Source organism: Elgaria multicarinata, chromosome 5, assembly GCF_023053635.1.
Source record: "Elgaria multicarinata webbii isolate HBS135686 ecotype San Diego chromosome 5, rElgMul1.1.pri, whole genome shotgun sequence".
In the NCBI taxonomy this organism is placed as follows: Eukaryota; Metazoa; Chordata; class Lepidosauria; order Squamata; family Anguidae; genus Elgaria; species Elgaria multicarinata.
Window position 1 is genome coordinate 121,025,017 of NC_086175.1, and position 17,411 is coordinate 121,042,427.

At 46.3% G+C, this 17,411-nt stretch overlaps 1 protein-coding gene across 1 annotated transcript in view; it reads left to right on the forward strand.

The window, feature by feature from the left end:
* Positions 1-2,158: 2,158 nt before the first annotated feature.
* The window catches only part of MAML2 (mastermind like transcriptional coactivator 2), a 181,751-nt gene continuing 166,498 nt past the window's right edge, over positions 2,159-17,411 (forward strand). The window contains exon 1 of the mRNA XM_063127739.1: positions 2,159-2,629. Within this exon, the coding sequence (XP_062983809.1) occupies positions 2,159-2,629 (471 nt within the window). The remainder of the gene's footprint in view (positions 2,630-17,411) is intronic.

Below are 17,411 nucleotides of genomic sequence, written 5' to 3' on the forward strand. Positions count from 1 at the left end.
AAATAACCAAAATGCACCATTGGTTACAAAAGAGTTTAGTGGCCTAATGTGCCATCTGAACAGGCCCAGTAAGAAATTTATACTTGAATATGCCTTTATGGATTGTAGCACACTTCCATGAGAAGCTAATCCAGTCATCTGATGCAGTAGGTCCTAGTCCAGAAAAATGCATATCAGAATCAATTTGATTTGTTATGTCGTTAAGGTGCTACAGGACTCTTGTTTTGGCTGCAAAAGGCCAGCAATGGTTACCCCCCCCCCCCCTCCGGGAAATGTAACGTGGGAAATGGCCCTTCAATTAAAGGCTCGATTGCATTATTTAATTGCGACGCGCCAGCTCTGTGCAACGAAGGCGCCCGGGCGCTAGGGGGCTCCGCGCCCCCTCCTTTCAAGCCCGGTGCCTTTTCCGCGCGGCCCTGCCAGCCTTCCGCTGGGGCTCCGCCGCTCAGTCTCATGGTCGCGGCTGGCTGGCTGGCCGGCCGTCCTTGCGTTTCTATGCGAGCACAATGAAATCTTGTGTATCTGGGAGCCCAGCGCCCTGCAGGCGTAGCAGACTGGCGGCTTAAACACAGACGAGCGAAAAGGGAAAGCACGACCGGCGACTTTTAAGTTTCGAAACCGGGGAGGGGGAGGCGACCCCCCCACCCCACCCCCACGGGTCAACCGCGTTGGAGATAGCGCCCTGCAAACTCTCACACACGCGCGCACACACCAAAAACTCCTAGATCTCCAGTCTGGGAGAGGGATGGGATTTACAAAGATTTACAGGAGCTTCGCTGGATTGGACTGGTCTGGAGGCAGAGAGCTGGACGCGTGTAAGTTTCAAGATCGTTTGTGAATTGCTTTCGGCAAGAGTTGCGAGTTCTGATTTTTCTTTCCTCTCCTTCTGACCAACACACCGCGCGCGATTCTCGGTGTACGAGTAACACAAGGGTGTTGAACGGGGCTTTTTTTTTTTTTTTTGCATCGCGACTGAAGCTTGCTTTTGCATATAGCCTGGGAAGAAGTCCCTTTCCCCCCCCCCCCCTTTTTTTTTTTAAAAAATCGTGTTTTTTTTTTTTTTTCCTGTTCTTTTTGTCTCTCTCCACGGGCTTGGATTCACTGGAGAGCCGCAGGATCTGAACGACCAATTTCATGACACTTTGAAGCTGTAAGGATCCGCTTGGATTATTATTATTATTCTTTTTTTAATTCTTTTTTTAAGAGGAAGCTACGATTTGAAACAGGAGTTCGTGCGAAGCCGGGTTAAAAGGAGAACAAGCGAGAGAGGGAAATAAAAGTCTTTTAAACTCCCTGGGAATATTTCTCCCTTCCCAGCCAACCCCCCCCCGATTTGCATAACTCGCCTTGCAAACAACTTTTTCAAAGCTTTTTCCCCCCACCCTCGTGTTATCCATCTATTCTGGCTCTCTCTCTCTTCTTCTTCTTCTTCTTTTTTTTTTTTCTACGCACGGGGCTTTTCTCATTGAAACGCGGCTGCCTTTCTGTGCCTCCCCCCCAAACCAAATTTTCCCCAGCCTTCCTAACTGCACCTCAAGTCGACACGAATCCCGTTTTAATCCTTCGCCCATTAAACTCCCTCCCCCCCTTTTTTTTTTTTAAAAAAAAGTCTCAACTTTTTGGATAACCTGCGATTGAATATTTTTTATCTTTTTTTTAAGTATTGATTTAAACACTTGCAATAACAATCATTTTAAAGACCCATTAATTTGAGGTGGGGGTGGGGGTGGATTTCCATCAAAACACCCTCCATCAATTGCACCGCTTTCCTCAATGCCTGCTGCCAGCAAATTTCTAATGGATGCTGGTCAGTTTCCTTTCCGCCTCCTGAGGTCTCCTGCGCGGGTTCGCTAGCAAACCTTTCTCGAAGGGGGTGGTGGTGGTGGTGGTGGTGGTGGGTCCCTTTTGACCCTTGCCCTAAATCGGTCCAAAAACCCCACCTCTCCGTCTGTCAAGTGAGTGCAGTCCTTCATTGTGGGTGTGGGTGGGAAGAAGGGGCTGTTTTGGGGTTGCCCGGCGAAGGAAAGACGACCAGATCCGGATCCAGAGCACCCATGTGGCAGTGAGTGGGAGCTCGATCACCACTTTGCAAAATCTCTGGCGGCGAGAGGGAGGAGGAGCAGCAGCAGCAGCAACAGCAGCGGCTGGGGCAGAGGAGATGGGGGACACGGCTCCTCCGCAAGCCCCGGGTCTCCTGGGAGGAGGCGGCTCGGTGGCGGCACCGCGGGTGCACAGCGCCATCGTGGAGCGCTTGCGAGCGCGCATTGCCATTTGCCGCCAGCACCATCTCAGCTGTGAGGGGCGCTACGAGCGGGGCCGGGCTGAGAGCTCGGACCGGGAGCGGGAGAGCACCTTGCAACTGCTCAACCTCGTGCAGCATGGCCAGGCGGCGCGGAAGGGCAGCAAGCACGGCAAGGCGGCAGCCGCGGCAGCCGCGGCGGCGGCGGCAGCCGCGGCCGGCAGTGGCAGCGGCTCGGCTCCTGCGGCCAACGCTGCAGCGCCCCCTCCGGCGGACTACTATCACCAGCAACTGATCAGCAACGGCACTGCTGGTGGCAGAAATGGGATCAACGGAGAACAGCAGAGCTCCGCGGCTGGAGGGGAGCAGAGGAACCCGGCTCTCATCGCAGTGAGTTTCATTCATTTCTTCTTCTCATCATGAGAAAATAAAGACGTTTGTCTTTAGCCTTTTTGCTTAAAAGGGAAGCTTTCCTGCTTGAACAGAAGTAACCGAGGGAAGGCTTGGACTGATGCGAGAATGTTGTCTCTGTGTATGGGTTTGTTTGTTTGTTTTAATCCCACCTAGTATTGCCTATTTATTTATTTATTTATTTACTAGCTCCTTTCTTGCGCTTTTAGCAGCAGCTGGACATACAGAAATGCTAATACTAATGGATGAGGCATAGCACTTGTATGGCACATTTCCAAGTGTTTCACATACATTGTTATCTCTTACTTAGACAGCACCATCAATCTGCCTGGTGTGGGTCTGAGGACAGGTCCCTGCCACCAGGGACATTCCAATCTCCCAATCTTAAATTTGGCATGATAGGGAGGGGGGGGGGAGGCAGGCACAGGAAGGGAAGAACAATGGAGAGTGAGCCTTATTTATTTATTTATTTATGTATTCATTCATTCATTTATTTCAAGAAGTTCACCTCCCATCTCCTGCAGTTTGAATAAGGACAATGGCTTTTTATCACACTAAGTTGTCAATTAGCAAGGATGTCTGTGTCTGTGAAAGCCCGCTTTAACTTAATTATCACTGCCTGTATTTTCTGCATTTCAGTTCCTTCTGACCTCATTGGTGGTTCATTTAAAGAATTTTGATCTACTCTTCTGACAAAAAGGGCTTTCAAGGTGGCTTATGTAGCACTAAAAAAAAAAGCAAGACAGTCCTTGCTCACAAGCTTACCAGCTAAAGAGACATAACATGAAAGGAAAAGGGATGGGGAGGGATGAGGAGAAAAGCAAACTTGGGCACTAGTTCCTCCTTACAAGGTTCATAATGACCAACTGGGATGAAATATTCAAAGAGAGGAGCTGCTGGTCTCTCGGTTGACCTCTCTTTCTCCCACTGCCTGATGGGATGTTTGTGATCCTATATCCTCTTACACAGGAGTAAGCCCCAATGAACTCAGTGGGACTTACTTCTAAGTAGACACATATGGTTTTTCCCTGTAAGTTTCTACATGTCTGGCTGCTTTCAAAGAATAGGAGCAGGACTAGTATTAGAAAAACTATCATTCTACCCTATACCAAGGGGTTGGATTTAGGTCTGTGAGCCATAAAACTATGTTGAAGTAAATGAAATCAGAGAGCTGGATGCAGGGAACCAAAAAAAAATTAAATAAGGAAGTAAAATGGCTTTTCATGGTTTGTGACAAAAATCTGTGCCTAACGCTTGCACAATTCAGCAAGTAGAGATCATTATCTTATTGTGGCGAAGGCCGCTAACTTAGATGGCTTTTTAAAAGAGGAACAAACAAACTTGTGGTGGATAGGCCTACCAGTGGCTATGAACCATTCAGTGGAACCTCCATATTCAGGAGCAGTATGCCTCTGATAACCTCATGCAGTGTGTCATATTCCGTTTGCAATGAATTGGTAAATGCTTGAGGTGCCGGACAGTTCTTTGCTGGTCCCAGGCACTCCATCCTGGACATAGGCCTGAAAGATCAAGGGAAACTCTGGGTGCGTGGAGGGTAAGTTTTAAGCGAGCACAATTTGGGACATGGCACAGTTCTGTCCTGGAAGCAAGAGGTTCATTAGCTTGCCTTCTATCAAATTCAATTTATTTGTAGTCTTCTCCGTGTTATCTGCCTGGCTGCGTTTGGAAACCCAATTGGATGGCCTTCTCAGTCTGATTTCACAAGGTTAGTTGATATTCTAGCTTCTTCCTGCTAGGGGGACTGCACCTGTTGAATTTCGGCTTGCCATGCGAGCTGTTGAAGGCAAGGGGCTGAGGAACCCAAAGAAAAAGAGTGAGAATCTATAAATCAAGGGTGGGAAGCCAATGGCCTTCAAGATGGTGTACTCCAACTCCCATCAGTCAAAATCAGCATCGTCATTCCCCACCAATGAAGAACGTTGTAGTCCAACGTTGTAGACCAGAAATTTCTCATCGTTGCTGTAAATGGTCAGTAGTTGGAAAAACATGAGATGGATGAAGTCTGTTGAAGATGTGGAGACTATGGCCACACCTAGACCTAAGGTTTATCCTGGGATCATCCAGGGTTCGCCCCTGCCTGAGCACTGGATCCCCTGTGTGTCACCTAGATGAACAGGTTTGACCCCTGGACGATCCAGGGACAAACCTTAGGTCTAGCTATGGCCTATGTTTTTATTTAAGAGGTACCAATGAGCCTTAAGAGTGTAGTTAGATAGTGTGGGACCTGGGCTGTGAGTAAGCACAAATGACAGCGGTTGAACGTGGCAAAGAACCATGGGGTGCAGGCGACTGAAAAGGCTGTAAGTTGTTCTTCAAGGACTATGGTCTATTGTAGTGGGTGGGGGGGTTGACCAAGATGTTTTGGACTACAACTGCTGTCAGCCCCAGCCAGCCCATTCCAGCAGTTGATGGAAGTTGGGAGTCCAAAACATCTAGAGCATAACAAGTTGGGGGATGCTAGTCTAGTCTCTCATTGTAATGGCCTACTTCGCTTTTCTGTAAAGGTGCTATAGATGTTACTGCAGCATCTGCTGTTTGTCAATGTGGTGCCACCAAATGTGTATGCCATAAACAGTTTCTCCTGGCATGGCTATTGGAGGAATGAAGCATTTTAACAGTACAGGTCTTAATTTGTGGGGTTATGTGCTACAGGGGAGCACCTCATACCACAAAGGAATCTCTCTCTCTCTCTATAATGCTAAGGCAATGTGTGGCACAGAGGTTCTGAGCTGTGATACGCTGGAGGTTCCGAGCTATGAGAAGAACTTCATACGCTGGAGGTTCTGAGCTATAAGAAGAACTTTGTGTTGCTAAGCCACAGGATATATAAACACATGAGAGTGTGGGTAGCCCAGAGAGGAGGCTGGACCGCTCCCCAGTGTGTGCAGGGGCCTCTGGTAAGTCTCGTGGGTCACCGGGCAGACAAGTGAGGGAGAGTGGCTGGGAGGGGAACTCACGGTCAACCTCATGCCTGGCTTCTCTGGGCGCCCGCAGAAAAGCCAGAAAAGTATGATACTGCGGAAAAAAGATGGTTTGCGCGAGTCAAGCTAGTTGAGACGATTTGTAGTGTTTGCAAAACGGTCCACCTGCTGTACTCCCTCCACTTCAACAACTTTATTCAAAGACCTAGCCGACCATTTATTTATTTATTTATTTATTTATACATTTTTAAGACAAGAGCCTTCTTTCTCAGCTTTTTTCCTTTTGCGGTTGGCCCATCCAAATGTGTATCGCGACATCTGTTCCTCATATTCATCCTTTCGGTACTGCCTTACCTGCCGAGAAGCCATCCAGGCGGCCTACAACAATGTAAAAGAGCAAAAATGCCCGCCACTCCCAGTAATGGTCTTCCCTGTGCCGTTATCTAACATGGCCGGGTGTTTTAGCATTGCTTCCTGGCTGCTGACTCCTGATAAGGAGACGGGACGTGTTTTCTCGGCTGTGGTTTTGGGAAGAGCCACTGATGCAGTATGTGTGGGCCAAAGGGTAGAATCAGATTACTGCTCTGGCACGTGGCGATCATGGTGGATGTGCTGCTTAGAGAGCAACCATATGCATGTTTGGACAGAAAAAAAGTCCTACAACTCCCAGCATGATAGGACTTTTTTTCTGTCTAAACATCCTGGCTGGGGAATGCTGGGAGTCGTAGGACTTTTTTTCTGTCTGAGCATGCACGGGGTTGCGCCCTTAGTGCCTATGTAGCTCTTGCTGCGTTTCAGATGAGCACAGGCGATCGGCGATCGCATATGCAAAGTGTTGTGTGGATCATGCCACACCTGAATTCCTAGAATTGCCAGCTCCTGGGCTTGAAGCTATGCCATGTGCTTTTAAGTATGCCAGGGGGAAGCTCTCGTTAAGCGCCGCCCTGCCGTGATACATTGGGGTTGCAAGTCGGCAAAGGCAGGCGCGTGGAGCATTGGTTTGGATTTTCCTTTTGGTCAGTGAACACCGAGTGCCGTCTTTCAAACCCTGGTGCCTCTGGATGTTTTGACCAATTCTCATCAGCTCCAGCCAGCTTGGCCAATGGTCGGGGATCCGGGAAATTGTCATTCGAAATATCAGGAGGGTGAATATACCCGGTCGCTACGTTCAACATCTAAGGTCCTCCTCCGGGTGCCTACTCCGAGAGAGGCTCGGAGTGTGGCAACAAGGGATAGGGCCTTTTCGGTGGTGGCCCCCAGACTGTGGAATGATCTCCCTGACGAGGCTCGCCTGGCACCAACGCTACTATCTTTCCGGCGCCAGGTTAAGACTTTCCTCTTTACTCAGGCATATGGCGGCACATCCTAATTACCCACATGTTTAGTTTTTAATCGGTTTTTAATGCTTTATGTGTGTATGTTCTGTGTTTTAGAGTTTTAAATTTTGTATACTTGTTTTTACCTCAATTTTAGAATTTCTGTAAACCGCCCAGAGAGCTCTGGCTATGGGAGCGGTATATAAGTTTAATAAATAAATAAATAATAATAATAAGAAGAAGAAGGAGGGTGCGAAATTGGGGTTCTATCTGCTGGTGGGTGATATGGAGGGCAAGACCAGCAGGATTTAGATTTCTGGGATGATCATTTATTTATTTTATTTATATTTATTTATTACATTTTTATCCTGCCCATCAGCCGAAGCTCTCTGGGCAGCGCACAATCAAAAAACCTAAAATATAACAAGTATAAATTTAAATCATTAAAAAGATAAAAATGTAATATAAAAGGAAGTGAGGCAGGTGGCTACCAGGAGGAGGGCCTCCTCTGCTGTGGCACTCCGGCTGTGGAATGAGCTCTCTAAGGAGGTTCGCCTGGCACCTATACTATGCTCTTTCAGACGCCAGGGGTAGACCTTTTTTATTTTCTCAAATTAATTTTAACTTTGCTGTTTAAAATTTGTATTTTAAATCTGTATTAATTTCTGCATTGCTGCTTGATTTTATCCTCGCTGTGTTTTCGTATTGTATTCTATATTATGCTTTTACATTGCTTGTTTTATATTTTGAATGGGTTCGATGGTTTTAATTTTTGTAAACTGCCCGGAGAGCTTCAGCTATTGGGCAGTATAAAAATGCAATAAATAAAATAAACCAGCTACGTTAAAAAAAACACAGGGAAAGCCTGTGTTAAAGGGTGTGTCTTCAAGAGGCGTTTAAAAGATGTTGCTTTCTGCCTCCCGAACCGCAGGAGGGAAGGTTTTCCAGAGGGTGGCTGGAGAGCTTGGATCCTGGCACGACCAAAGTCAAATTAGAGTGGGGCAGCTGCGTAAGGTCCATGGGACAGGCATCCCCTACAATGCCTACACTATATCTTTTTTAATTTTTTTCAAAATTTGGCAGCAAACTGTAGCACTTGGTGGCACTAAAAGGGTTAAATTTAGCATCTTTGCAAGCTAAATGTGGCCCTTTTAGCTTTATATTTGAGGCTTTTAACCCGCCATTTACCAAGGCTTCTGTTTCTGGATTCTTTTATGCGATTAAGATTGGTCTCTTTACATGCTTTCTTTCCTGGGATTTTTCATTTTCTGCCTTTCTATATGTTTCATTGCACAACCAGTAGGTGGCGCTGTGTTATAGCAAGGGTTTCATGCCATCATTCCCAGTAATACCAGACTTTCCTCGTTACGGGGGGGGGGGGGGGGAAACGCTATAATGGTTGCAAAGTATGGGAGAGGCCCTGGAGGATGAGGATGTTATGTAATGCACCTGCAAGCTACAAGTGAGGAATCACGAGCACACAATAAACGCCTCATGCAGAAAGGCTCTTAGTGCTTTGTAGACACTACAGAGCACGATCTTGTTTAAAAAATTATTATTATTAATTGGGGGGTAGGATGTGGGGTGGCAGGGACTGCATGCAGCCTGCAGGAGGTATGTTGCTACCCTTGAATTAGAGCATGGTCTTGTATATAAATTCTTCCACTCTGTTCCTATGACAGCAAGATATAGGTTAAACATATTCTGCTAGTTAGCCTAGTTGTACTGCACTTTATAAAGATGGAGGGGGAGCGGGAGGAAGAGAAGAGAAATAAAGTGCTTACTTAGCACTTAAAGTTTTCCGAGTGTAAGATCTATGCACAGATGTTGTATTGAGCAGAACTCTGGGGTCACAGGGTCCCAAAGATGCTGAAGGCAGGTGTCCTTCGGTTGTGGTGTTCTTAAAACAAAAAACATCTACCTTCGAAATAACAGTTCCCCTTTCTCGAAATAGGAGAAGAGTTCATTGCTTTCTACACAAAAGTTCCTTTGCTCACAACTTGAATATGCATGGTTTGGAGAATGTGGATAGGGAGACATTTTTCTCCCTCCTTTAAAGTACTAGAACCCGGGGTCATCCCATGAAACTGATTGGTGGGAGACCCAGGACAAATAAAAGGAAGTACTTCTTCACACAGCACAGAGTTAAATGATGGAACTCACTACCACAAGATGTAGTGATGGCCACCAATCTGGATGGCTTCAAAAGGGGGTTGGATAAATTCCTGGAGGCAAAGGCTATCCATGGCTACTAGCCTTGATGGTTGTGTGCTATCTCCAGTATTCGAGGCAATAAGCCTGTGTGCCCCAGTTGCTGGGGAACATGGGTGGGAGGGTGCTGTTGCACCATGTCCTGCTTCTTCATCCCTGGCCGATGGCTGGTTGGCTACTGTGTGAACAGCGTGCTGAACTAGATGGACCCTTGGTCTGATCCAGGATGGCACTTCTAATGTTCTTATTTTACTCTACTGGGACGACTGTGCACAGAGGTTAATTTGGAATGCAGTTCCCTGGGTCTTTGGATCTGGACCTGCAATGATATGGGTTCCAATGCATTACCCCATCCCACCCAATTCTGAGGTCACAAATAACTGACGTCGTTGTGTGTGGACATGGGCAAGCTAGTTAAAAGGCTTGATGTCTACCAAGTTGTATTGACTTATTTGCCAGGCAGTTGCAGGACTGTTCCTTTTTTAAAAAAATCATCAGTATTTGCTCAATAGGAAGCGTAAACAGGAAGGAAAAAGTTGTGTGCCTGAGACAGTATAATAATAATTCTTGGTATTTATTGATAGTGTTTCAGGTGTTCAAAGCAATTCCACATACATTATCTCAGCAATCCTTGCAACAAACTTGTAAGGTAAGCCAATATTATTTCCCCCGTATTGCAGATGTGGAAGGGCAGGTGGAAGATTAATAGCTTGATCCTACTCATGTTTCTCCAGATGTATCTGCCATTAAATGAAATAAATTCTTTTAAAAGGAGGTCTGCCCCACTAATTTCAATTGAAATTCAGTTGTGCATAGCTCTGTGTAATTGTGTAGGAGATAGATTATTCAGCTCACTAAGCAAGTACACCAAATGAGTAATGTTGCTTAATATGGTTGAGCTGAACAGATGTTTCTTAGAAGGAAAGGGAGGGGGAAAATACTTGAGGTTTCCAGTGTTTTGAAACTGACCTTAAATGTGTTTTCCTATCACCATCGGGCACGTTGCATGCACTTTCGAGAACTTTTCAAATAACAACACGTCACAAATGAATGACAAGACATCTTGATTCTTTTTAAAAATGGAAAACATGAACCAGGCAACAAGGAGGGCAAAAATGGCAAAAATTATATACTTCCCTCAGTCGTTGGGTACATTAGGAAATGAATTGAAAATAAAACTGCCAATAGCGTAATGCCTTTATACAAATTTATGGTGCGACCACACTTAGGACTTCACCACACCAGGCTGAAATTCTGCATCCTTACCGGGGCTTTCTGCTTCTGGTTTCTTTGCCAGATTACGAGGAGCTCCTTTACATGGCAGAAACATGATTTGAATCAAAAACTTCTTCTTGGCAATGTTCTATTTAGTTTCATTTTACAGCGCCATCTAGAGGCTGTATTATAGTGCAACGCTGTCATTATACACTGCTGATTTATGTATAGATGCAAATTTAGAAATAATTATTATCATTTCAATAGAAATACAGTCATCTCACCATGGTGTGGAAGACCAGGAACGGGCGGCTTGTAACCTGCCTGTTCAGCCTCCTGTCCAGGTGCTAACTCTTGATGGGCAGAAGTGCTTATTGTTCTTTGATCACTAAACTAGAATTGGACGGGACAGCCCTTCAAGTGGAGGACTGTCCTCTGTAAAAGAGGACACCTGGCTACACTTTGTGCAGAAGCTGAGAAACCACCAAATGGCTGGCATTCAGAAGGAAGGGGTGTAGCTTGGAAAAGCAGGAGTGTCCCTCTGAGGCCAGATGGGTAACCCCAAGTGAGCTAAATGTGGCCCCCAGGCCTGAGGTTCCTCACCTCTGTTCTGACTGACAGTGGTTCTTGGGTTCTCCAGTGGAACCCTGGTGACCAATCCTGATCTCCTTTTACCTGGAGATGATGGTGATCTAACCTGGGCCCATCTACATACAAAACAGATGCTCTTTCTGGTGGACATAAGCTTATGTTTTAATTAGTTATATGTATTTTATGGTGTTTGTATTTGTGTTGTACCCTGCCTCAATCCAGAAGGAGAGATGGGTAATATTATTATTATCCCTCTTCCTCATCCTCTCACCTTTAATATGAGGATAATCATCCCTCCTGACTGGTCATTCAGGACTGTTGACAAGATTACTGAGATAATCCAGGATGGCCTTTGGATTACAACTCCCATGAGCCTGGGAGAGGCTGGGGATGATCTGGCAGAGGCTGGGGATGATTGAGTTGCAGTCCCAAACCCCTGGAGGACACCTGGTTGGGGAAAGGCTGGTCTAGGCAAAGTGTTTTGAGGAATTACATATATATCCACACAGAGACAGAGAGAGAGAGAATTAATGTTTTTATGGCTGTCTGTTCAGACTGGGATCACAGTGGGAAGGTAAAAGGGTGGCCCATGGTGTGCACTGTGGAGTTGCCACCCACAAAGGAGCCCGGTCCAGGAAGCACCGTCCACCCGCTCTCCATACAAATATGCTCCATGATTGGCACATTACTGCAGGACCCGTGTAGCGTGTAGAGCTGGGTGCATTGGGGTCTTTGATTCTACTTCTTCCAGCACTGAGAAAGCAAAGAGGGAGAGAGGGGGGTTGCTGGGTGACGGCCATCAAAGGATGATAGAACCTCGGGAGCCAGGATCAAAGGCAAGAATAAATACCTTCTCACACATTGCAAATTTCATAATTTGGAAGTCTCTGGTATCCATCGACAGTTTACACAGGTGCAGCATTCCTGCTCGCGGAGTCTGCTGTCGTGCCAGCACATGCAAATCGCTTCGTCGGAGTGCCAAAATCCTCCGTGTGGACAAAGTCCAAGAAAGGCGTAATTCCACGGGAAGGTGTCAGTTGCAATTCCGGACGCAGCGTTTCAGCTGCAAAAAGACTCAGGTCCCAGCTCTTTAGATGGTGTGTTTCTTAAAGAACCCGTCTTAGTAACACGGGAACTGCCTTACAACAAGTCAGGCAACATATCCAGCAGCCCAGTATTGTCTGCTTAAGACTGGCAGTGGTTCTCCAGGGCAGAGAGGACTTTCCAGTGACCTACCTCAGTGGTCTTCAACTGGTGGGTCTCGATCCAAAAGTGGGCCACGTAATCAGTCCAAATGGGTTGCAACAAAGCTGTTGCCGCCATGTTGGGTAATTGTGAATGTGTGTCCCACATTGCAGGTTCAGAGTCTGAGGTGGGTCTTGGGTCTGGACCATTTGAAGACCACCAACCTACCTGATCCTGGAGAAGCCAGGAATGGAACCTGAGGCTGTCTGCATACAGAACATGTCCTCTACCACTGATGAATGGTCTCTTCTTACATCAAGGGTGGGGAACCTCAGGTCCAGGGGTCAAATCCAGCCTTCCTGGGATCCTAGTCTGTCCCTCCAGCATTCATCAAATGGCCACGTCCCTTCCTCTGGTCTCACCTTTCTCCAAGCACTGATCATTTGAGGAGGGGTTCCCAAGTTTTGTGCCCTTTCACCCAACTCTTCTAAGAGGTTGAAATGCCTCTCTTGCTGGCCCTGTTCAGAAGACACCTTAAACCACTGCTTTAACCATGGTGGTTAAGCCAGAAAGCCAAGCTATGTTCAGAAGACACCTTAGTCACCATGGTTAAAGCCATGGTTTAAGGTGTCTTTTGAATGGGGCTGCTGGCAGTAACAGCTTTCAGCTCAAATATGCTGGTATTTTTCATATCCTGCCCCCATTAGTCCCACCCATTTTGCCTTCAGCTCCCACTCCTACTAGAATGTGGTCCCTGAGGTCCAAAACTGACTTTGGCCCTCAGGCTGAAAGAAGGTCCCCTGCCTGGACCCTGCATCTTCCTTGTGTGTTTCCATGCTAGCTGGGGAATTGGAGTTGTAGGGCTTCTTTTTGTCTGAACATGCATAGGATTGTGCCCTAAAACACGCATGAACTGTACACGCGAGGCTCAAGTTTGCAACATCCATATGAGGCTAGAGTTAGACTCCGTAGTAGGATTGTCTGTCATGGGAAATCCACCCCTTTGGGGGCCCGACGGATCCCCACAATGAAGACAGTTTGGCTTGCAGTAGTGAGCTGCCCAACAGCTCCTGAAACCTGGGGAATTTACTGGCAGGCGTTTTGCGCAAAATCACGGGCCGGTTTGGGCAAAATCACAACCATAATCTGTGCAAAACAGTGGCCGTAAATGGTCAAATTTGTGCACATTAAACCATTTACAACTGCGATTTTGCGCAAGTTGGGCTATTTAGGATGGTGATTTTGCGCAAATTGCAATTTGTGGACACGGACACACCCAGAGTTGGCCCAACTTGTTGTGCCCGAATTGGACCAACTCGCAGGTGATTGGGGCCAAGCTGGCAAAAACTCAACAAGTTCCACGCTCCAAACGGATTCCTCTGACATCATATTCCGTAGTCACAGCTATTCAGACTTTTATAGACACCCATACTTGTTGGCATCTCTTGATTGCTTTGGTGGGCCTGAAACAGGATATCTGAGAAGGGTAGCTTCCATACTGGCATTAATTTGGGGGGGGGGGTTGATGTCTGTTTTTCAACTCATTTATTACAGAGATTCCGCACAGCATTATGGCCAAACTGTTGCATTACAGTCCACTAGAGAGGGGAAGGGAACACATATACCATTGCATGTCATCGATTAAATGCTATGAGATACTAAATGCCATTACATGTCAACTGTCAAATACAATCAACAGCTAAACACTGTTGTATATTAACCCATCAAATGCTGTCAAATACTAGATACTATTAAGAAGCAGGTATCAATTTCTGTTAAATATGACATAATGAAAAAAATCTCAGAAGATGTCAAAATACAAATAGCATTTTGCAAAGTCAAAGGGGGTGTCGGTAATCACAAAAGGACTCTCACATGTGATTTTTCTGAAACTGTACATCACCCTTTCAGCCATTACGTTCCTTTCGCCGTCTCAGGACAGAGCTGCCAGACACTTCGTTAAATGTGTGGTTTGTATCCATTTCATGCCATAAGCTTCCAAACGCAAACCATAAATCTACATGTATGTAATTACTATTGACAGAAGGGTTTGCCCTTTAAGATCTCATCCTGTGGAGTATAACAACAGAGGTTGGCTCTTCGGGGAAACGTTGGCTGTGCGCAGACAGAGGAAAAGCAGGTCTGTCTCTCCGAGAAAAAGAAATTCAGCCCTCACTCAGACAGATCTTCAGCCTAGTTCATATGGAACTACTAATGTGCAAAGCAGTGCCTATCACCAAATGAATAAGGCCTTTCTTTTATCTGTCCTGAATTTCCCAGCAGTCAGCTTTATGGGATGACCCCAGTTCTAGTATTATGAGAGAGACAGAGAGAGAATGAATGAATGAATGAATCCCTATCTACTTTCTCCACACCATGCATCATTTTCTACACCTCTACAAAGACGACAAGGTTGGTGCCAGGCGGACTGGGGAGAGCAGTCCATAATCACCACCGAGAAGACCCTCTCCCTTATGGCCTTCATAAGAACATAAGAATTCCCTGCCTCTGGAGGTCAGGCAGGTGCCAACTTTGTATTCCTTTTGGCGCCTCCTGAAAATGTCATTCTTCCAGGAAGCCTTTCCTTAACGACCAGCCACAGTTCACTGTACATTTTGCTTCTTTTAAAATCTATTTTAAAGTGTTTTATTCTGTTTTTATTTGATCTTATCTTGTACAACCGCTCCGAAATTTTGAATGGGGAGCGGTATATAAATATTGTAAATAAATAAATAAATAAATAAATAAATAAATAAAAGAAGAGCAGTCCATAATTAGGGTTCACCACCGAGAAGACCCTCTTCCTTATGGCCATCATAAGAACATAAGAAGAGCCATGCTACATCAGGCCAAGGGTCCATCTAGTCCAGCACTCTGTTCACACAGTGGTCAACCAGCTGTCGACTGGGAACCCACAAGAAAAACGCAGTGAAACAGCAGCATCCCACCCATGTTCCCCAGCAACTAGTGCACACAGGCTTACTGCCTCTAATACCGGAGGTTGCATTTAGCCATCAGGACTAGTAGCCATGGGTAGCCTTCTCCTCCAGGAGTTTATCCAGCCCCCTTTTAAACCCATCCCAAAGTGGTGGCCATCCCTACAGCTTGTGGTAGTGAATTCCATAGTTTAACCATGCATTGTGTGGAGAAGTCCTTCCTTTTATCTGTCTTGGATCTCCGACCAATCTGCTTCGTGGGATGACCCCATTGGGTTTTAGTGCTTTGGAAGAAGGAGAAAAATGTCTCCCTATCCATATTTTCCATACCATGTATCATTTTTGTCCACTTCTATCATGCCCCACTTCCTCAGCCTCCTTTTTTCCAAGCTGATAAGTCTCAGCTGTCTGAACTGCCCTTGGATGAAGCACTCGAAGGAGGGCCTCAGATGGCAATCATAATGTACGCATAGGTTCATAGCGGAAGAAACGCTCCATCGGATATTGCAGTCCTGTGTAAGTGTCGATAGGTCAAAACCAGCACCTTGAATTGGGCTCGGAAACGCAGAGGCAGCCAATGTGCTTGTGGGCCAGAATCGGTGTTATATCCTCAGACTTTCTGGTCCTGCTATCAATTTCACCACTGCATTTTGTACAAGCTGCAGTTTCTGAACCGTCTTTTAAGGCAGCCCCACGTAGAGCACATTGGAGTAATCTAACCTGAAGGTGGGAAGGAAGTAAAATGGACAATCCACCTGAAGAATGGGGGTGGGGGCAGTATGTCCGTAGAGGTGGGAGAAGCAAAGCTCACTCTTGCAGCAACCCTGCTCCCACCCTCTGACCCTTCCAGGCATATGTGTACACAGCCCTAGATTCTTAAAGGGCCCTGGAATATCTTAACCCTCGTAATGCATTAACCAGCCGACGGTCATAAATAATTTTGCAGATGATCTTTTGCTGTTGCTCAAGCTCCCATACGAGGGGTTCAGGAGTTCCCTTCCAGCCCTGGAGATACGAGTGTTTATACAGCTTCTGTTCCTTTAATTCGGGCTTTAATGGACTTCTGCAGTAGTCCTATATACCCTTGGGCTCACTCAGGTGTGTGTGTGTGTGTTCCACTCTCTTTCTCTTGGCCATCCCATCTAATGGATCGGCCTCGTTTAATGCTGCTTAAGTTTCAGCCTTGCAAACCTTCCCTTCCTTTATCTGCGTTTGTTTTCACATTCTGGTAGATCCACATCTGCAACGGGCATTTTAGTTGAATAGGGTGACCCTATGAAAAGGAGGACCGGGCTCCTGTATCTTTTAACAGTTGGTAGAGAAAAGGGAATTTCAGCAGGTGTCATATATATGCATACAGCACCTGGCGAAATTCCCTCTACATCACAACAGTTAAAGCTGCAGGAGCCCTGCCCTCTTTTGTTTCTGTTGTGATGAAGAGGGAATTTCACCATGCCTACAAATGACACCTACTGAAATTCCCTTTTCAATACAATTGTTAAAGATGCAGGAGCCCTGTCCTCCTTTTCATATGATCAACCTATAGTTGAATAACAGCTGGTTTGAGACCAACACACACACACACACACACCAAGTCTGCTGTCCCATTCACTGAAACCCCTTACGGCAGCCTTCCTCAACCTGGGGCGCTCCAGATGTGTTGGACTACATCTCCAAGACTGCATCTCCCTGCCTGTAGAACATTCTGGGAGTTGTAGTCCAACACATCTGGAGCACCCCAGGTTGAGGAAGGCTGCCTTACGGAGAGAGGGCAGGGAGAAGAGGATGCGTGCGGATAAATGGGTGTCTGAGCGATCAAGGTCCAAGTTTAATAAGCTGGCATACAGCAGTTTTCTCAAGTGTGTTATTGACGCAAATTGTCAGCGTGAACACAAGCTGCAGGCAGTGTTATATCCTGCTTGGTGTAGATGTGTCAATGGTCCCCACAGTTGTCAGTGCGCTTCAATACTGCTATCAAGCAGTAGTGTGGCTCCTGCCTTTTATATACCGCTTTCATACCACTTTCATAGTGGAATATCCTGCTTGGTGTAGTTGAGCCCCTAGACTCAGAGATCGTAGATCAGAGATAACAGCGGGGGTTGTTTCTGGGTGCAGGGTTTGGAAGCCTACTGCAAAATCAACCAGAGATCTACAGGCAGATGCTGATCTACCTTCTGCCCCTCCCTGTTCTAAGGAGTAGAGATTAAGTAGTGGGTGTTCAAGTGATTCCTCTCACACCTTTACTGAACATGTTATGCCTGGTGTGGAGAAAGTGGCTAGGGAGACATTTTTCTCCCTCTCTCATAATACTAGAACCCAGGGTCATCCCATGAAGATGATTGGTGGGAGATTCAGGACAGGTAAA